At 50.4% G+C, this 19,905-nt stretch overlaps 1 protein-coding gene across 8 annotated transcripts in view; it reads right to left on the reverse strand.

Annotated features, from left to right (window-relative positions):
• The window catches only part of MAD1L1 (mitotic arrest deficient 1 like 1), a 472,925-nt gene that overhangs the window by 82,156 nt on the left and 370,864 nt on the right, over positions 1-19,905 (reverse strand). For all 8 annotated transcript variants that reach the window (XM_053555531.1, XM_053555533.1, XM_053555530.1 and 5 more), the window contains one exon: positions 9,141-9,331. In XM_053555531.1, coding sequence (XP_053411506.1) covers positions 9,141-9,331 — 191 coding nt within the window. The remainder of the gene's footprint in view (positions 1-9,140; positions 9,332-19,905) is intronic.

Here is a 19,905-nt window from a genome sequence, read left to right on the forward strand (position 1 = left end):
TAAGGCTCCATCATTCTCAATCATACAAGGACCATGAGCCTGCCAGCTACTGCTTAAAGCAGCCAACAGTGACGGAGATCTGCACAGAGCTGTGCAGCAGGGTGACAGCATCCACTGTGTCCATGATGTGCTAGGTGCTTCTAGAAATGCTGGCCAAATGCATCATGATAAAACAGTCTCCAGGCTCCACATAAAGGACCACAGAGGTTACAGAGGTGAAGCCATATGCCTGGGTTCCATCGCTGGGCAGAGGGAGAGTGAAACTGGCACCCAGGCACTCAGCTCTGGCCTAGTGTCTAGAACCCCTTCCACTCCCCACCACGGACTGGCCTGCAGTAACACGCCCCAAAGTCTCCTCTCAGCAAATGCTTGCCAAGGCCACTGCTCTAGACTCCACGTGGGCAGGTTTCCCAGGAGAGAGTGCACTTGCCACCTTCTCTACAACCTGCTCCTGGGATCTCTCCCGAGGCAGCTGCCTGCTCCAGATCCCAGGCCAGGCCAAACAGAAAACCAGCTCCCTGCCCCAGGTGCTCCGTAAGTTGGAGATGTTGTCAGGGCCAGGCCTGCCTCACTCCTCCACCTCCTTCTAGAGGAAACTGGCTCAAAGAAGTCACACAGGCCTTCCCCCCATCCAGCTCAGCAAGCAGTAGATCTGGAGCTATTGCCATAACAAGTGATTACAAATTGAGTGGGCTAAGGGTTTCCCTGGGCTGCGTGTCCCCTGTGAGCACTCAGAAGGGCCCATTTTTTGTACCTTCAGACAGTGCTCAAAGCTGCCTCCATTCTCTTGCTTCCTCATCAGGCAGAGGCCCAGCCACCACTGAGACCCCAGAGCCCAGAGTCAAGAGGCCTCTATGGCCTTGTCAACAACTGGGCCCAGCACAGGTCTTCCGCCAGGACTGCCTCCATGCTGATGCTGTGATAGTGGATGCATAAAATTATGCATTTGTTTAAATCTGTGTATCCATTATATGATCAACAAGAATGAACCCTAGTGTTAACTGTGGATTTAGTAGAATAATAACACAAGAGTATCAGTTCACTAATTGGAGCAAATGTGCCCACCCTAATGCAGGACCATAGGAGCAGAAAAAAACAGGAGAAGGAGGTCAAAAGTTTGTAGAACACTGTACTTTTCACTCAGTTTTTCTGTAAACCTGAAACTGCTCTGCTGAGAAATAAAATTATTAATTTTTAAAAAGCAAAAGAGAACTAATATTTTATGATACATAGAAAGTAGATAAAATTCAAATTTCAGAGCCACAAATAAAGTTTTATTGGAACACAGCCACCTGGTGGTTATACATCATCCACACAGAGGAGCTGAGTTCTGACAGACTGGCCATCCCCAGCAGGTGACTGCAGGCCCCTGGCATAGGTGATGTACTGGGGCACACGGACCTGATCACCGCATGAGGTCATACTTCAGGGAAGATAGGCAGGCAGGACCACTGAGGCAGAGCCCGGGGTGCCAGGCTGGGTGTCTCACCACTGTCCTGAGGCAGTGGGTCTAAGAGCCTGTGAGTAGAGCCTCTAGACCAGTGGTTCTCAACCTTCCTAATGCCTTAGCCCTTAAATACAGTCATGACCCAGAGGTTGAGAACTGTTGCTTTAGACTGACCCCATGCACACTGGGCTTCAGTAGATGAACGGTTACTTTCTCCAAGAGGGGCACTTAGGTAAAGAAAGGCAGCAGAATATCTCTGAAAACAAAACAGTCCACTGTAACTGATTCGATGGATAAAGACGGCTGGTCAGCAAGACACACCTACCCAGCTCTCTGGGGGGGGCTCATGGGCCCCAGGCATAGTCTGCCACATCACCTGGCTCCTCTTCCCATTCACACCTGTGCCTGCCCTCTGGTGTGTAGGTGTGTGCAGGTGTGAAGAAAGCAGCTGCCATCTCTCCAGCCCCTCCCACTCTGCGGAGCCCCAGTGAGCTTCCCGAGGAGCAAGGCAGCTGGAATTGAAATTAATGCAGTGCCACAACTGAACTGAAGTTGGCAGAGTGACACAGAAATGCCAGCCCCTACACAAGCTCTCATGAGGAAGACTGGGGCAGGGAGCTGACCTGAGCCCTCAGAAAGCTCCCCAGGGCAAGACCCAGGAAGGTAGGTCAGCTTTGGCAGTTTCTCTTCAAGCCACTAAACCAGCAGCGCTCTGGACAGGGTAACCTCTGGCCCACGGAGAGCTACTTGTCTGAGCCAGACTGTCACACAGGTACCGCATCTATAGATCACATTCCGGGGTTACAGCCTCACCACTCCATGTTACTCAGGAGGGACAGAAAGAAGTTCAGCAATATGCCTGAAGCCCCAGTGCGGCAGGTGGGAGTCACAAGTCCCAGGCCATTCCACCATCCCCAAGGCCCTTGTTGTGGCAACCCTGGCAGGAGTTATGTGTTGCTCTGAAGGAACAGACCTGTGGTTGTCACCTCTACTAGAGTTTTGTGAGGGGACAGGTGCTGGCCTGGTATTGTTGTATGTATAGTATAGTACAACAAATGTACCAGGTACATTTTGGTCAAGAGTGGAGTGAATATTTCACAGTAGTTCCTTAAGATTATAACAGTGACCTTATAGCCATTACTTACATGTCTATAGTGCTGCTGGTCTCACGAAAGCACAGCACACATGGCTATGCACGGTGCAGGATGCTTGATATAATAACACACGGGTGTCACTAGGTTACGTACTTCTTATACTATATGTGTTATCATTTTAGAAAAAATAAGTTAACTATAGAAAGCTTCGGGCAGCCCTTCAGGAGGTATCCAGAGAAAGTGAGGTTACAGGACACAGCTCCACACCTTACTGCCCCCGAAGACTTTCCATGGGCCAAGCCACAGAGGTGAAGGCATGACTGCATTTACATTTTTTTTTTTTTTTAAGAGACAGTCTCACTTTATCCCCTTGGTAGAGTGCCGTGGCGTTACAGCTCACAGCAACCTCCAACTCCTGGGCTTAGGCGATTCTCTTGCCTCAGCCTCCCGAGTAGCTGGGACTACAGGTGCCCGCCACAATGCCCAGCTATTTTTTGTTTTAGTTTGGCCGGAGCTGAGTTTGAACGCACCACCTTGGGTATATGGGGCTGGTGTCCTACTCACTGAGCCACAGGTGCCGCCCCCTTATAACTGCATTTACAGATTTACACACACACACACACACACACACGTTGAGTATCCCTCACCCAAAATGCTTGGGACCAAATGCTTGTAATTTCAGAGTTTTCTGGATGTTGGAATATATATGTTATAACTTACGGGCTAAGCACTCCTAATCTAAACAACTGATATCTGAAATGCTCCCATAAGCACTTCTTTTGAGTATCTTATTGGTGTTCAAAAAGGTTCCAATTCTGGAGCATTTCTAAATTCAGATTCAACCTGTATATCTTCTCCTCTCGTCCATATAACAAACAGCCAAAGTAGATATTACCACAGTTCTGTTTTACGGACTTGAAAACTCAGGCATAAGAGTCAAATCACACATTGCATTTGCCTGGATTTTCATCTTCCTAGTCTTAGTATCAATTTTCTCATTCTTGTAATAGGGAGCATTCCCTCCCTAGGCCTGGGGAGGGCAGAAGGGCATGCTTGAGAGACCAGGAGCCTTGAGGCCCCCCCACTGGCCCAGTGGCCCCCCTCCCTCCCCTCAGGCTCAGGAAGGGCCAAAGCCTTTTGGGGGAAACTCCAGACTTTGGGATGTTTCCTCCTGGGAGGGAGGGCAGTGGGAGGTGGCTGGGTTGCTGCCGGAAAGAGCTGGTACAGGGCTTTCTGGCCTTTCCAATGAGGCAGTCCCCACAGGCAGCTCTCTCCACCCACGCGGTCCCCAAAACAGGGAGCCTGAGATGCGGGAGCATATAGCAAACCCTCAATTACCCAGCACGCATCTGCAGAACCTGCTCGATTGGAAGAAGGCGCAGCTATTTCTAACTCTGCTTCAGCTCCCTTTCTGCCCCCCCAAAATCACTTTTTGGAAAAATAAATACCACAAGCGGAAGTGACTAGGAGGTGTGATTTGGTGTGATCTTTCCGGAGCCTAGGAGCCCAGAGGCTATGACCAACCTCAGGCAAGGCAGGGTGGGGTCTCTCTGCCCTTAGGTGCTGGTCCCAGCTCCCAGGGAAGTCCTTCGGAATGCAAAAGGCTAGAGTCAGGAAGATCCCAGAAAACATCCAAATATGCTGCTCAAGGCAGGTGGGGAAACTAAGTTCCACAGGGCCTGGCCTAGGTTGTACCCCAGAGTTAGGAGCAGCAGGGTAGAGGGGAGGGCTCTAGGGTGCCTCACTCCCCTTGGGCTCTTGGGACCGCCCAGGCCCTCTGGACAGGTTAAGGCCAGATCACCGAACTGCCTGCCGTTGGCCTACTCCCTCCTTTTCTCTTTTGCTCTCCCTCAGTGTGCCCATTCCACATGCAGATCAGCAGAGGCCCCTCCTCCAGCCAGGCCTTGAGCTAGGAGGACCCTGGCCTTCCCCAGGGGAAGAAACTCTATGGAGGATCAGACTCCAGCACCATGCACAAACACAGCCATCCAGATGTCAGCAGGGACTGTGACAGGCTACCTCTGGAGGTGGTACTTTCTGCCCATGGAGGCACAATGAGAAGAGGCCACAGACAGAGGAGCCTACAGCCTGCACATGCTGCTGCCCCCACAGTGCCATGCCACTGTGCATGAGGACCAACCCTGTAGGAGTGGTTCAGGAACCTGGAGAAGAGAGCATCGGAGGGCACAAGAGCTGCAATAAGGGCCAGCCAAGTAGTGCTACTCAGTAGGGTCATAGCTCAGGAGAATGGAAGTATGCCCATGGGCTGGGGCTGAACTGGCCAGCAGCCATCCCAGAGATGCACACTTTGCCTGGATCCCACAGGTGGGACCTGGGCTGATGAGCACCGCATACATATTACCTATGACCCCCCAGGCTGAGCCTTCAACTACCCCACTGAGAGACAATGAAACTCACAGCCAGAAGTGAGATCTCTCGCCTAGCCTTAGCTCTTGTTAAAATGCTCTAAAGCAGTGGTTCTCAACATTCCTAATGCTGTAGCCCTTTAATACAGTTCCTATGGGTTGTGCCCCACAGGTTGAGAACCGCTGCTCTAAAGCCTAAGATGTTTCCTGTGTGAAATTTCATCACGCCTGTTCTGACAACTGGGCAGGGTACAGCAAGGGAGGAGTGATGTGGAGATGTTAGGAAGGATAAGGCATGGGCGGGTATGCTGGGTGGGGATAGGCTGTTAATAGAGCCCAGTACAAGGTGAAGGAGCAAGCAAGCCACCGGGCAGAGGCTGGGAGAAGAGCTGGGGGCAGAGCGGTGGGGGAGGAGGCAGTCCACCAAGAGCCTACATGGAGGCAGGGTCCCAGCCAGCTTCCCTCATGGCTACCTTAGACTTAACTGCAGAAGGAAGCTGCCCCCTGAACAAGAAAACCTACAAGGAACTGTTTGTCAATCGGTGTGACCAAAGTTACTGTCACCCTGATCCTCTAGGAGCAGTCACCAAACTCGACTTCCCACCTGAGGTCATGGAGCTGTCCCCCCAGGAGTGAGTGAACATCCTGTGGGGTGTCCACTGGGCAGAGGCCAACTGGTGCAAGCTCCCCTAGGAACAAAGTAGGAGAATGGGGCCATAACCTAGGCAGGGTGTATGGCAGGCTTCACACACAACCAGAAGGTAGGTACCTTGCCTGGGCCTGTGGGAGTGAGCAGGACCCTGGGCTGGGAGGTCCAGAACAAGCTTTATGGGGGTGCCAGGGCTCTCTGGAGATGTTTTTGCCTGGTGCTGAAATAGGTTCCCTACCTCCCCAGACTGAGTCCTCCTCCAACAGTGGATGTTTGCCTGAGGCCTAATGGAACCCAAGCCCTCAGTCCCCATCCCTTTATACCATGACCCTTCTAGGACTTGCCCAGGAGCCAAGGTGACAAAAGCAGAAATACCCACCATCTCCCACCCACCCAGCATTACAAACAAGCAGGCAAGAGTCTGCCAAGACAAGAAAAACCCCTTTTGTCTTCAGAAAAGCTGGACTCCTGAATCGCTGATGTGTACTCAGGCACCCGGGAAACCCTGGATATACATTTAGGTGGGCCCTGCCTCAAGGAACAACTTGCCTAACAGAGCCTGACCACCTCCTGAGAGGCAGCTACCAGGCAAGTGACAAAGGTCTCAGGAGCATCCTCAGTGGATGGGGACATAGTGAGGTGGGTGGGCAGTGTCCTAGACACTGATGCAGGCTTAGGCCTCTGCCTACTGAGGCCATTGCTCAGAAAGGAGACTGCCCAACCTGCTAGCATCTCAGCAACCACAAGGGACTCTGAGTCTATGCCGCAGCACGTCAGGAGCACAGCCCTGTTATCCCTGATGAAGTAGACACAGCTCAACTCCCACACCCTCCCTGGGCAGCCCATGGGTCTTAGCCTTGGGATGTCAACTTGCTGCCCCCACTGGGCCTGTGCAGGAGCTCCTGTCACTGTCTATAATCACTGATGACTTGTGAAGTCCTTCTATCCTTCACTCAGTCCTGCCCCAAATCCTGTGCAGCCTGCAGAATGAAGACACAGTCATAACACACCTCTTAAGGCCTGACAAGGGTCCATGTGGCTCTTCCCAGGACATGGCCTGGGGTAGAGTGCAGAGCGGGGAGCCTTCTGCAGGCCATGCTGGAAAGTTGGTGCAGAATGCCTGGCCAACTGCCCTTCTGCCTGTCCTTTTGCAGGAGGCTGCTTCACATGTGTGGGCTCCAACCCAGCACACTCAGCCCTTAGGCTACAGCCATGACAACCAGGCCAGGCCTAGGACAACAAAGACTTGAGGATAGGTGGTTAAGAGGAACAGCTTAGGGGGATGCTGGTGGAATACAGGCTAGGGGCAGCAGGGCTCAGGCCAGATCCCTGTAAGGATCATGCCTCTAAGAGGCATTCTGAGTTAGCCAGGCCTTCCCACATGCTTATATATCCTTCAGTCCTGGGGTGGTCACAGTCAGGCCCTGCCAGCTCCTGTGGTCTTTGCCTAGCCTACCAAGACGTTACCTCCTTCTTGACTTCAGGGGCCCAGGGGACAGAGAAGGCTCAAAGGTGGAGAGGTGGGCAGGCATGCATGCCTGAGCTCCCAGGTATGGCCCCTGGGGGCTGAAGCAAGCCTTCATCCTGTGTTCTCAACATTTCACCATGGCAGGACTCTGGGGCAGGACTTGAGGCCAGGAGACCACTTTGTGGTCAGGGCCAGGGGACAGCAGAGCCCTAAGCCCAAGAGCATGACAGGGAAGGGTGTGGTATCTAGTTGATCTGAGGACCTCCAGGCCAAGGGGAAAGCCAGAAGCCCACATGGGCCTGTGCGGGATGACAAGAAACCACTTGTTGACGTTTTTAAAAAAGAATTGATTTTTGGCTTTTTGGCTAAGATTAAGTGTACTTAAGTATATAAGCAATATAATCCTAGGATCCCAAATTTGCAAATACAAATTAATAAACCTACACATATGACAATATATAAAAAACACTGAAAGGAAACATTTCAAAGTATTAACAGCAGTTGCCGTTTGGAGGTAGGATTATAAGTGAATTGTTCTCCTCTTCTGGGTTTTCAACCGTTTAAGTACAAAATACTTTGGAGTGTTCTCCCAAGCTTTCATTGGAAGTAGTTTTCATAAGATCAATCACTTCAGTTAAAGAATATGCAAGAATCCAGTGAAAACCATGCCTCTTAATTTATAAATGTTGATACAAGCTGACATGTTAAATTGTGACTCTTCATAAGTACATCTTTATTTAATCTTTTTTTGGGAATTTGTACAATGTATTAAGCACCTATCAGTGATCCTGAATTATTCAGAAGTATACAGAATTATACAAAAGTGAAGAAGTACATTTCTGATAGCTTATTTAAAGACTTTGAGTGCCTGAATATTTACTTACTCAAAGGTTTGAGAGTTTTAAGAAGTGTAAAACTGGATGAGCATAATCTGAGAAGTCTGAGAAAGTTTAGAAGTAACGTAAAGGACATTGGGCTGAGTTTAGCTGGGCTGCAAAGATGGACAGTCCCTGGTGCAGAAAGGAGGTGAGGGGTGAGCAATAAGCTGAAGACCAAACGAGAGAGGCAACATCATCTCCTTCACTGTTAAATTCTACTTAGAATGCGCAGGTCACTTAGTGCAGCTTTTTTATAAAATGGAAAGTTGGCTCTTTATGCGCTGAAACAGGCTGCACAGTTTAGACAGCTCACTCCACACCTTGGCAGTTCCAAGTGGGGCCAGTCTCTGCCTATCCTGACATCCCATAGCCATTACCCAGGTGAACCTGCCTGAGGCAGCCGCCTGCCATGCTGGGTCCCTGTGCCACACCAGGCCTACGTGCCTTGTTGGGTCTATGACACCACCTTCATGATTAGGCAGTGACAGACAAGTCCCTGTCACCCCAGATTTCCAGCTGCTTGATGTCCACATTGGGTCACCTCTGCCCTATGGTCAACACGGTCACACCCTGCTTCTGCTACTGGAACCCACTCCATCCCAACTGTCCCAGCCCAGAACTTGGAAGCCTCCCAGCCATAGCACATATATAATCCTCTCAAGCTCTGTTATTTCTGAGTCAACAAAAGGGGTACCTCCTGGGGAAGCCCGCATCCCAGGCCAGTACTGAGCATGGGGCACACATAGGCAAGGAGGTTCGCGTCCCTTCTGTTGCACACACAGGACCCTGCCACAGAGGATTCCATCCCTGGCTTTGCCAGCAAACTAAAAGCACACATTAGGTTTTCTCAATGCTGAGCACAGAGACACGCTGGCTTTTGTCCTTCCTTCTTGTCTGTTATTTCTCACACTGGCTTCCTGCTAGGGCCTAGCTGCAGAGCCTTGCCCTGCTCTGGTATTCACACCATCACATCAGTCCTCCACTAACCCTCACAGGGATGGAGCCCAAGCACCCACATGCAGAGGGCAGACTGGAGGAGACAAGTTGAGGGGAACAGATCAGGCCTTCCTGACCAGGAGAACCAGGAGTCTGCAAGGATGACAAGAACATGGCTAGCACATCTCCCACCAACCATAGCCAACCATGCCTTCGTGACATGAGGCTGTTCCAGCCACTGAGTGCTCGTTCCCTAAGGCTGGCAGTCTGCTCTCCCTTCCCATGGCTGTGCAGGGGCCTACCTTGAAGATGAGGCAATCAGCCTTATGCTCAGCGTACAGCGAGGTTAGCCGGTACTGGTTCTCTGTGGTGATGTCGATCTGGTAGCCTGTGAGTGTGTAGCAGACTTTGCGGAATTCCTGGATCTTGGTCTGGAAAACCTCTTTCAGCCGCTGGTTCTTTAGCTCAGCACTTTCCACCTGCTTCCTTAGCTCTGGGAGGGAGGGTAGAAGACAGGTGAGCAGAAATGGCTAGGGCCTATGAGTCACAGGTGCCCCTAGAGACAAGGGCTGGCACCTACTCAACAAGCCTTGATCTGTGTCGATGGAAAGGACAAACCAATGAATGGTCTACCTTTCTAGGGGTAATAATAACAAAGTTCTTACATTAAGCACACTAACAATGAAGGCCATGTGATGAAGCCAGATACGGGGGTGGGGGGTAGGAGGTGGGGGGGGGGAGGGGGTAAGCTCCAGGCTCTGTTCCTGCTTGGTCCCTGACAGAAAGACAACTGGTACTGTCTAAAACCACCCAAATCACTGTCAGGATGTTGTGGGTTTATCCTGGCTTGGGGCGGACTCACTGGCAGATGTCAAGTAAGAATGTTCTTATGGAGGGAGCCCTGGGGATACAGGTCCTGAATTGAGGACCATGCACACAGCCTGGTGATTGTGAAAGATGGTTCCCAAGCTGCCAGGCTGTACCCTAGTCCTTGAAGGGGTGAATGGCTGCCCCACACGAGGCAGGTAGACAGGAAGTCATGGGAACGTGGCAGGTCCTGTTACCCTGAGGCCTTTCCACCTGTAGGCCACTTCCGAGGCAAAACCACTGGTAAAGGCTGTGCCCATGGCAGCAGGGTCTGTGTGGTCCCTTCTGCTCAGTGGTGGGAAAATAGTCAGCCCTGCCTGGGCCTACTGGGCCCTGACCTGCTGCTTTGCCCTGGTGGTTTATGGCTACTTGGGGAGAGCCTGGCTGCAGGGAGCCATCAACAGAATGCACAAGCACCATGCACCTTTCACACAAGGTGCCTTCAAGTAATTAAACCTCCATTTATCTCCCTGTTAATTATCAAGACAGGCTCCACTTTAGTACGCCTGGAGCTGAGGATGGGAGCTCCTGCAAGGGCTGGGACTCTCCAGGTGGGGATAGGAGCCAGTTGTGGGTAAGAGAAAAACTCTAGGCCCCAAAGCCAGCCTTCCTCCTCCCTAGGTTGAATCATGGGATTGGCATGGGACATCCAGGCACAGTAGCAGTTGGCTCCCTGGCTGGGCGGAGAGAGGGTAGGTAAAAGGTGGCCACAGCCTCATGGCTGTGGAGAAACTAAGGATTCCAACCCCAGGCAGTGCCCAGAGAAAGGCTGGCCTAGATCAGAGGTGACGTTAAAGACTGCAGGGCTCTGTTCGACCAGGATCAGTGTGAGGTTCCTCAGGCCCACTTTAGGAGGAGCATGTGAGGAAAGACAAAGCCTAAGCACCTGTTTACCAGTTCACAAGAGTCACTGAGATGAGAGAAGTGGCAGTGAGCACATGAGCTGTGGCCCTGAGGCTCAGAAGGGTAGGTCAAAATGGACGGGCACAGCTGGGGCTGGGGAGCCTGCATTCCAGGGAGAGAGGATAAGGGGTAGATCAGAAACCTGGAGTATATGGAGGAAAACAGAGATGCAGGGAACAGGTCAGTTCCCACTCCAGCTCTGTCACCTCCTGACCTGTGACCCTGAGCCCATCTCTTCTCATCCTGGGATATTCACCTGAAATGGACATAGGCAAGTAGCCGCCTTCAGAGGCCACTGCTAGGATTAAGCCAGATCATCCTTGAGTGAGGAGCATGGGCACCCCTTTGCTGAGGGTGTAGGCTCAGATGACTGTACCATTTCACACATAGTATTCAACTCACTGCCATAATCGCTATGGCTTAGGTATGAATGTGGTCCCCAAGTTGCAAACAAGACATTGAGGATAGAAGAGATTAGTCCTTGGCCATGGAGAGGAATGCCTGGGTTCTACACAGGCAGCCTGGTGTGTGCCCCTGTTCTGAGTTAGGCATCTTGATGCCACAGGGGCTAAGAGACAGGGCCCCTATGACACCCAGCCTGTCTACAGAGGGTCACATGACATCTGTCCACCTGTGGGACTGTAGCCACCTGACTGACCACTTGTCCTGGCCTGGAAGACATTGTCACCCACAGCTGAGAGCTGTGTCAGGACCAGGCGTGGAACCTCTGATTAACTGGGTAATCAGGCTATGAAATCTAAAGGTTAATTGGCAGCTCTGACCCCAATATCTTCCCTGTGTCCCTCAGCCAATCCTCCCTACTATGGAGCCATCAGCAGGAAGAAAACCAAGGTGCTGAAGGAAAAATTCACTGACCACACTTCAGAGGCAATATTTCTTCCCTGTCAGAGACTGCATTGCTTTTAATATTATCTCAGATATCCAAAGGGGAAAAATTAACTTTGGTAATAAATGCAGCCTGACCTTGGAGGAAGAAATAGCCCCCTTTCCCTGTAGACATCAAAGCTGCCTTTGTGCAGCTCACAGACCCCTGGAAGTGCTCAGGGCCCAGATCTCTGTGAGGCCTAGCCCACAGCAGATCAGGGTGGGCTCACAGTAAGGAAGGAGGTTGTGTGGAGGCCACAGTGTCAGGCACCTGCCACCCAGCTGGGAGGAGTTGATACTGCCACACTTACTTTAGGGAGTGACACTCTGGGCACCTGCCATGTGCCGGGTACCTGCTGGGCCCCCTGCTACAACGCAGGTCTATCACTGTTCAACAGGCAAAACAGGGGGTGTGGAGTGGAAGGAAATGATCTCCTCAAGGCCACACGGACTCTCAGTGAGAGAGGCCCAATCCCAATCTGTTGGCCCAGGTGAGGCAGGGGTCCAGCTGAACGAAGTGGGCTCAGGGAAGGGAGCCTCATGAAGAATCCCTTGATCTGAGGCACATAAAAGTGAACGTTCTGACTTCCTCCGTCACTCCTGTAGCTTAATTGCTTACATAAATGTGAATGAATAATTCACGGGATGGTTTGGATTAAATAAATAAAAGATGGATTTTCCGCCTTGGAAATGTCATCGCTTTCTTGCCACTTGCTCCCAGGCAGCCTCCTTCCCAGGTGAGGCAGGAGCTGAGGCTTCCCTTGGGCTGGGTTCTGCAGGCCCAGGCCACGTGGCACTTGGCAAGCTCCCTAGGGTCCAGGGGTGTGACCTCTCTGTGCCTGACCCTTTCGGGACTGATAGGGTCCCAGGCCATTTTCAGGCCTTACCTGCTGGTGACAACATATGGCTGAGTGAGCACAGAGCCCAAATGCAGGTCAGGCTGCATTTATTACCAAAGTTAATTTTTCCCCTTTGGACATCAGAGCTCCCAGCCCCAGCCCTCACCTGCCGAGGGCTGAGGCCCCTGGCTGGTATCCTTTTTCTCTGGGTGTCCCTCTCTTCCCAGCTCCCCAGGGCAAGCCCCAGGTTCAAACCCTCTATAAAGAGGTAGTGATGTCCCCGGAGCCCTGTGCCACCTGCAGCCCCATCTCCTGCCTTTCATGCCCTTGATTTCTGAACTCCACCCATGGTGACTGTGGAGACTGCCCATAAATCACCTTCTCCCCTCAGCCCTTTCATGTGTGGCTACCTTCCCCGGCTCCTTGGATCCCTCCTCTGAGCCCTCTTGAACCTCTGGCTCCTCCAGACAGAGTAGCCCAGTCCCTCTTCAGAGTGCTGGCACCACTCCCAAGCCTCCTATTGCTGCCCTTTGCAGGGACATGGCATGGCTGCAGGCCTGGCACCAACAGGCCTCAGCAAATCCTTGGTGAGGGACAGGGGAAGAAGGAGATGCAGGTAGACAAGCCAGAGTCAGGGGAGGAGAGGACGTGACCATTGCCCAGAGCTCAGAGCGAGTGCAGGATGGGCAGAGAACTCGTGGACAGGGAAGGGTGTCAGAGGGTTGAGGGGCATGTGAGACTGGGCATCTTAGTCTAGGCTCCGCCACTCTGGAACTGCAGAAGGTAGCTGTGAAAGTTCTGTGGGAAGGACACAGAATAAAAATAAATTGCACTCTATTATATAAAGGCTACCAGGAGGAGAGTGGCTTTACTCCTGAGAGCAGAGATGTCAAGATAAAGGCACATTTATGGGCACTCATCTCTAGAGACCCAGTTCACAGCCTGCAACATGGGGAACAGCTCCACACAGAGAGGCAGAGAGAGCAAGAGGCAGGGAAGGGGCAGGTGCAGAGGTACAGAAGATGGGTCTCCGCCTGCACATGTTCAGGTGTGCTGTGGCTCCAAAAAGCAGCCCCTCTGCTCTCACTCACAACTGCAAGATGGATGGCCTATGCTCTGTGACAGAGACTGAGGTGTCCCACCTTTCTGAAGAAGAAAAAAGGAAGAACCTTTCTGACTCCTTGGACAGTTATGGGGACACGTAGACAAGAAAGATAGCAGAATCACTTTCAAAGATGCAGATGGTCTCAAGAGGGTGGCTCTCGGATGTGCTCGTCCACTGCCCTGTTCCCTAGGACCTAGGCTCTAGACATGAGCAGGACCCTGTGCCTCCACTGTGTGAGGCCTGGCCCATGATCCTGTCCTGGGGCCTATCTAAGAATGGCACAATAAGTGGGGCCAGCCTGACCCATGTCTATGTCTCAGGGAACCTTGTGAGAAGGCAGCCCCTTCAGTTGAGGCAGCTGGTATGGAAAGAACCCCAAAGAGGAAGGAGACCCCAAACCCCTACTTCTGAGGGGCCAGCTCAGAGCAGCCTCTCCAAGGGCAGCCTGGCCACGGGCTCACACCCTCCCTCCCGCCCACATCTAGCCCCACTCCTGCTCGGGTTCCCAGTCATCTGGACAGAATTCTAAGCTCCTGAGGCAAGATATGATCTGACCAGCCCAGCCCCCCTCCTTCCAGGCCCCTCTGGTATTGGCTTCACCTCTTTCCCTAGAAGTGCCACACTGCCACACTCCCCGCTGTTGTCAGGACTCTGCATGGCTGAAGCCAGGGCTTCCCCTTCCTGGTGAACACTCCCACATTCCTGCTAGGATCACACCCTCCACCCCACCCTGTCTCTGGTCACATGATCTCAATGCACACTGTTTCCCTTTTTAGCATGTATTGTAATACTGACAGGGTGACTTCAAAATAGTCTGTGTCTAATGCTTATATTGTCCCATAACAGTAAGCTCAGAAGTATTTGGGCCCTGTTTTGGTGTCACCCTAAAGAACCCTAGAATGGGGAAAGGGCTCGCTGAGTGAAAACTGAACAAACTCCTGTGTGAATCCACCATTTCTGCTGAATACCCTGAATTACAGCCCTCTAAAGGTCCCAAGGTTGGGGTAACCAAAAGTGAGCACACATGGGGGCCACCCCTTAGACATGGAGGGTGGAACACATGTGTTTACCCTGAATATGGATGTTTACCCTGGAAATTTGAACTCATCCTTGCTCCCTCCTGAAACTCTATAGTAGTGACAGTGAAGGAGGAAAGTTACAGATTCTCAGCACATCAAGAGGGGACAAGGCAGCGCACAGGTGTGGGCAGACTGGGAAGATGACAAGAGACAGGCAAGTGGATGCAGACTTAGCAGAGCAGGGGAAGTAGGAGCCTCAATGTCTCTGGGGCAGTAGCATAGCTATCTGGAGCACAAGCTGTTGACATGCCCATTCCTAGGAAAGGCAAGGATGGGAGGAGCGGCCACCGTGAAGCCTGAGGGTCTCCCTGGTGGTCCCCCGGCTGACAGGGCCCACCCCCAGAGGATACACAAGTTTCCACTTCAAGGACATAGATGCAGACAGGCTGGGTTGAGGGAGCAGCCGTGTGCCTGAGCCAGCAGAGCCTCTGCGAGACCAGGGATACCTCATTAAAGATGCAAAGGGACGGGGAGAGAGGGCACAGTGGGCTCCAGGTGATCCCAGTCAGACCAGCATCAACTCTACCCCTGAGCTGGGCTGGGAGGACTGGCCAAAAGACAAGATACCCAGGGTGGAGTAGACAGATGGTCTGCAGCATCCAGAGTACTGGAGAGCTCCAGAAGGAAGAAGATGCAATGTGGAAGATGAACATGTGGAAAGCAAAGCCCACGTTAAGTCCAGGACCCCCACGACCAGGATACAGACATGTTAGCTGCAAGTCACAGCACTCCAGACACTGGGCACCAACTCCACAAAGTTGTGACATCACCACATGGAGGAGGGCAGGAAGCAGACATCTGTGTATGTGTGTGTGCACTCATGCTGGTGTAAGAAAACTCACACTTCACTCCTGCCAAAAAGCCCAAAGCAACAGCACAAGCTCACAGAAATGCAGGAAGGGCCAGGTGGGCCTGCTGTGCCCCCTGGAGCCTGCAGCTTTCTACTCAAACTATGAAGATAAGAACTAAACAAGGCCTGCCCACACTGGGGCTGGTGGGGCTAGGGAGAAGAAAACAGTAAGACAGGTTCCTTAGGGCCAAAGAGGGACTGAAAGTCCATAGCAGCCCTCTATCCACTCACACCCTGTCCTCAGGTCACCATGAGGATAGGTGAAGGTACTGATTACCCTCCTCCATTTGGGCAGGTGATGTGGTGGGGAGATAAGGGAGGGGTGAGAGAGCTGCCACAGAAGGGCCTTGCTCCCACCATAGCTCTGTTTAGGAACCGTAAGCACCTTTTGAAAGGTTCCTTTGGAGGCTCCGCCCCTGTAGCATGGTGCTTAAGACACCAGCCACATACACTAAGGCTGGGGGTTCAAATCTGACCCAGGCCTGCTAAACAACAATGACAACTGCAACAAAAAAATAGCCGGGTGTTATGGTGGGCATCTGTAGTCCCAGCTACTTGGGAGGCTGAGGCAAGAGAATTGCTTAAGCCTAAGAGTTTGAGGTTGCTGTGAGCTGTGAAGCTACAGCACTCTACCAAGGGCAACACAGTGAGACTCTGTCTCAAAAAAAAAAAAAAAAGGTTCTTTTGGAAACTCTCTGGACAGAGAGATATTTTTCTTTCTGAAAGTGAATTAAATGCCTTTGTATAAGCCAATAACAGCCAAGATGAGAAGCTAATCAAGGACACAATTCCCTTCAAAATAGCTTCGAGAAAAATAAAATACGTAGGAATACACCTAACAAAAGAGGTGAAGGACCTCTACAAAGAAAATTATGAAACCCTAAGAAAAGAGATAGCAGAAGATATTAACAAATGGAAGAACATACTATGCTCACAGCTGGGGAGAATCAACACTGTGAAAATGTCTATACTTCTCAAAGCAATTTACAGGTTCAATGCAACCCCCATTAAAATAACATCATATCATACTTTCAGGATTCGGAAAAAATAGTTCTTTGTTTTGTATGGACCCAGAAAAAAACCCATGTAGTGAAGGCAAATCTTAGTAATAAAAACAAAATCAGGGGTATCGCTCTACCAGACTTTAGGCTATACTACAAAGCCATAGTGATCAAAACAGCATGGTATAGGCACAAAAATAGAAACGTTGACATTTGGAACTGAATAGAAAATCATGAGATGAAACTAACATCTTACAGCCACCTGATCTTTTTTTTTGTTGTTGAGACTGTGTCACCCTTGGTAGAATACCGTGGCATCACAGCTCACAGCAGCCTCAAACTCTAGGGCTTAAGCGATTCTCTTGCTTCAGCCTCCCAAGTGGCTAGAGGCCCCTTGCCACGATACTCAGCTATTTGTTTTTTTTGTTGTTGTTGTTGTTGTTGTTGTTGTAGTTGTCATTGCTGTCTGGCAGGCCTGGGCCGGGTTTGAACCCACCAGTCCTGGTGTACGTGGCTGGCACCCTAACTGCTGAGCTATCGGTGCCAAGCCAGCCACCTGATCTTTGATAAACTAAATATGAACATGCACTGGGGAAAAGAATCCCTATTTAATAAATGGTATTGGGAGAACTGGATAACCACATGTAAAAACTAAAACTGAACCTGTAACTCTTACTACTTACAAAAAATAGATTCAAGATGGATAAAAGATTTAAACCTAAGGCATGAAACAAAAATCCTCGAAGAAAGTGTGGGGAAAACACTTGAAGATATTGGAAGATACTGGAAGATTTCCATGGCATTACAACAACTACAACAAAAATAAACAAATGGGACTTAAAAGCTTCTGTACAGCTAAGAAAACAACCAAAGCAAAAAGACAACCTTCAGAATGGGAAAAGATATTTGCATATTATGAACAGGACAAAAACTTGATGACTAGGATCTACAGAGAACTCCAAGTAATCAATAAAAAAAGACCGAACAATCCCCTGTATCACTGGGCAAGACACAGGAATAGAACCTTCTCTAAAGAACACAGACAAACGGCTAACAAACATATGAAAAAATGCTCATGGTCCCTAATCATCAGAGAAATGCAAATCAAAACTACTCTGAGATAGCACCTAATCCCTGTGAGAATGGCTCACATCACAAAGTCTCAAAGTTGTAGATGCTGGCTTGGTTGTGGAGAGAAGAGAACGATTTTACACTGCTGGTGGGACTGCAAACATAATATAACCTTTTTGGAAGGAAGTATGGAGAATCCTCAAAGAACTCAAATTAGGCCTCCCATTTGATCCTGCAATCCCATAACTAGGCATCTACTCAGAAGAAAAAAGTCATTTCATCATAAGGACATTTGCACTAGACCGTTTATTGCCACTCAATTTACAATTGCCAAAATATGGAAACGACCCAAATGCCCACCAACCCAGGAATGGATTAACAAGCTGTGGTATATGTATACCATGGAATACTATTCAGCCATTAAAAGAGATGGAGACTTTGCATCTTTTGTATTAACCTGGATGGAGGTGGAACACATTCTTCACAGTAAAGCATCACAATAATGGAGAGGTAAGAATCCAATGTACTCAATTCTAATATGAAGGCAATAGATGAGCTAATACCAGGTGGGGATAGGGGAATGAGGTAGTAGGGAGAGGAGAGGAAGGAGAGGGGTGGAGGGTCATGGTGTATGGCACACCTCTTGGGGGTGGGACACAAGTATGAGACAGACTTTAATAAATGCAATCAGTGTAATGTAATTCTTTGTACCCTCAATGAATCTCAAACAATTAAAAAAAAAAGGAAAAAAAATGCACTTAACCAATGCCAGGACTTTCAGGCTATTAAAACCCCCACAAAAAAAGGACTAACATTTCACCATTAAAAAAGGGAGTCGCCTCAGCCCATGCTGAATTAGGTAGCCAGTCTTAAAACCAGTACAGGCTCATTCCTCAGCTGGGAAGGAGGTGAGCTATGGCTCCCCCACACCCAGCTGTGGGTTTCTGGACAAGTCAACTTCATCTTTCTAATCTCCATTTCTTTACATGCACAATGGGAATGATACCACCTGCCTCACTGGGTCAGTAAGACAACGTGGGTGAAAATCCTCTTGGCAACAATGCTTTATTCTCAATACCTTTTGTCATGCTACTGACACCTGTTTGGCCACACACATGTGGAAGGTAATTCCTGTGAACCCTGAGCAGAAGCTTGAGGCCACATGTGAAAGCAGGTGGTACTATCCGGATGGTATGGAGTCTCCCAGAGGATAAAATGTGGTCTGGACCCAGGCTCCCGGCACAGCCATGGCCCGTGCAGCCCCCTGGCTCTCTGCTAAGAGGACCAGCAGGGCAAGAGGTCTATTCACACGGTCCTGATGAGTACAGCTGCCACGAGACCAGCCTGGCTGTCCTGGTTACAGCCTGGTTAAAAGGATGTAATTTAGGGGACAGGCCTGGCCAAGCTTTCTTGGTATATGCTCCACCGGCACTTGGTGCCACCTGCAGGCTGCTATCCTCCCCACTCTGGGACTGCATCCTCCAGCAGCTCTCAGGGAAATGACATTTTTGTGCAGTCTTCTCAGCTTAATGGGTGGTCTGGCTGAGTACAGAATTCCAAGGTCTAAGTATTCCCCATTTAGTTTTGAGGGCACTGCTCCTCCTCGAGTTTTCAATGTTGCTGTGGAGAAGTGCAAAATCATTTTGATTTTTGATCTTCTGTGAGTGACCAGTTTTCTTCATTCCCTGGAATTATGTAGAATAGTCTTTGTTCTTAATATTATGAAACTTCACCAAAAACATTTCATGTCCTCTTGCACAGTTTGGTCCTCCAAGTATCTATCTTCTGTCTGTCTCTCTCATCAGATGTCTCCCGGCAAGTTGGCTAGCAGAGTGTCTGGTCATGGAAAGGGCAGCACAGTTGGACCACCCTACGGCAGTCCTATGGAGCAGCTTCTTGGGAAACTGCCAACGTTGTCTTCAAATCTTTCTTCTGAGACTGGTCAGAAGCCAGAGTCTTCCTGGAGGCACAAATACGAGCCAGCAAGGAGAGTAGCCTGGGTTCAGGGAACGCACAGACAGTTGAGGTGGGCTGGAGCCGCACTACCTGCTGCTGCAGCAAAGGCTCCTGGGCCTCCATCAGGCTTGGGGAGGTACTAGCCCTGCGCAGGCCCAGAGCTGTGCCACACTTCCTGGGGCTGAATTATTCATGTCTTGCTAACTTCCAAACCATTTCAGTTTTACATTTTTAAATATTTAATAATTAGGCATCAAATATTTATGCAATTTTATTAGCAACTATGGGAGTCGGTGTTGCAGAGGCTTGTGACGTGAGGTTTGTTTGCATCCTGGCCCAGGTCGGCTGTTTGGAGAAAGTGCCGTGTGGGGAGAGGGTACACCCATGGGCTGGCTGGCGCCCCCGGCAGGCTTTCTGTGGGCACAGCCCTCTCAGACACCATGAACCACACACAGAGGCAGAGCTGCAGCCCTGACATGGCAGAGTGTCCTGCCCAGTGCCTCTCAGAGGC

Source organism: Nycticebus coucang, chromosome 12 (genome assembly GCF_027406575.1).
Source record: "Nycticebus coucang isolate mNycCou1 chromosome 12, mNycCou1.pri, whole genome shotgun sequence".
Lineage (NCBI taxonomy): Eukaryota > Metazoa > Chordata > Mammalia > Primates > Lorisidae > Nycticebus > Nycticebus coucang.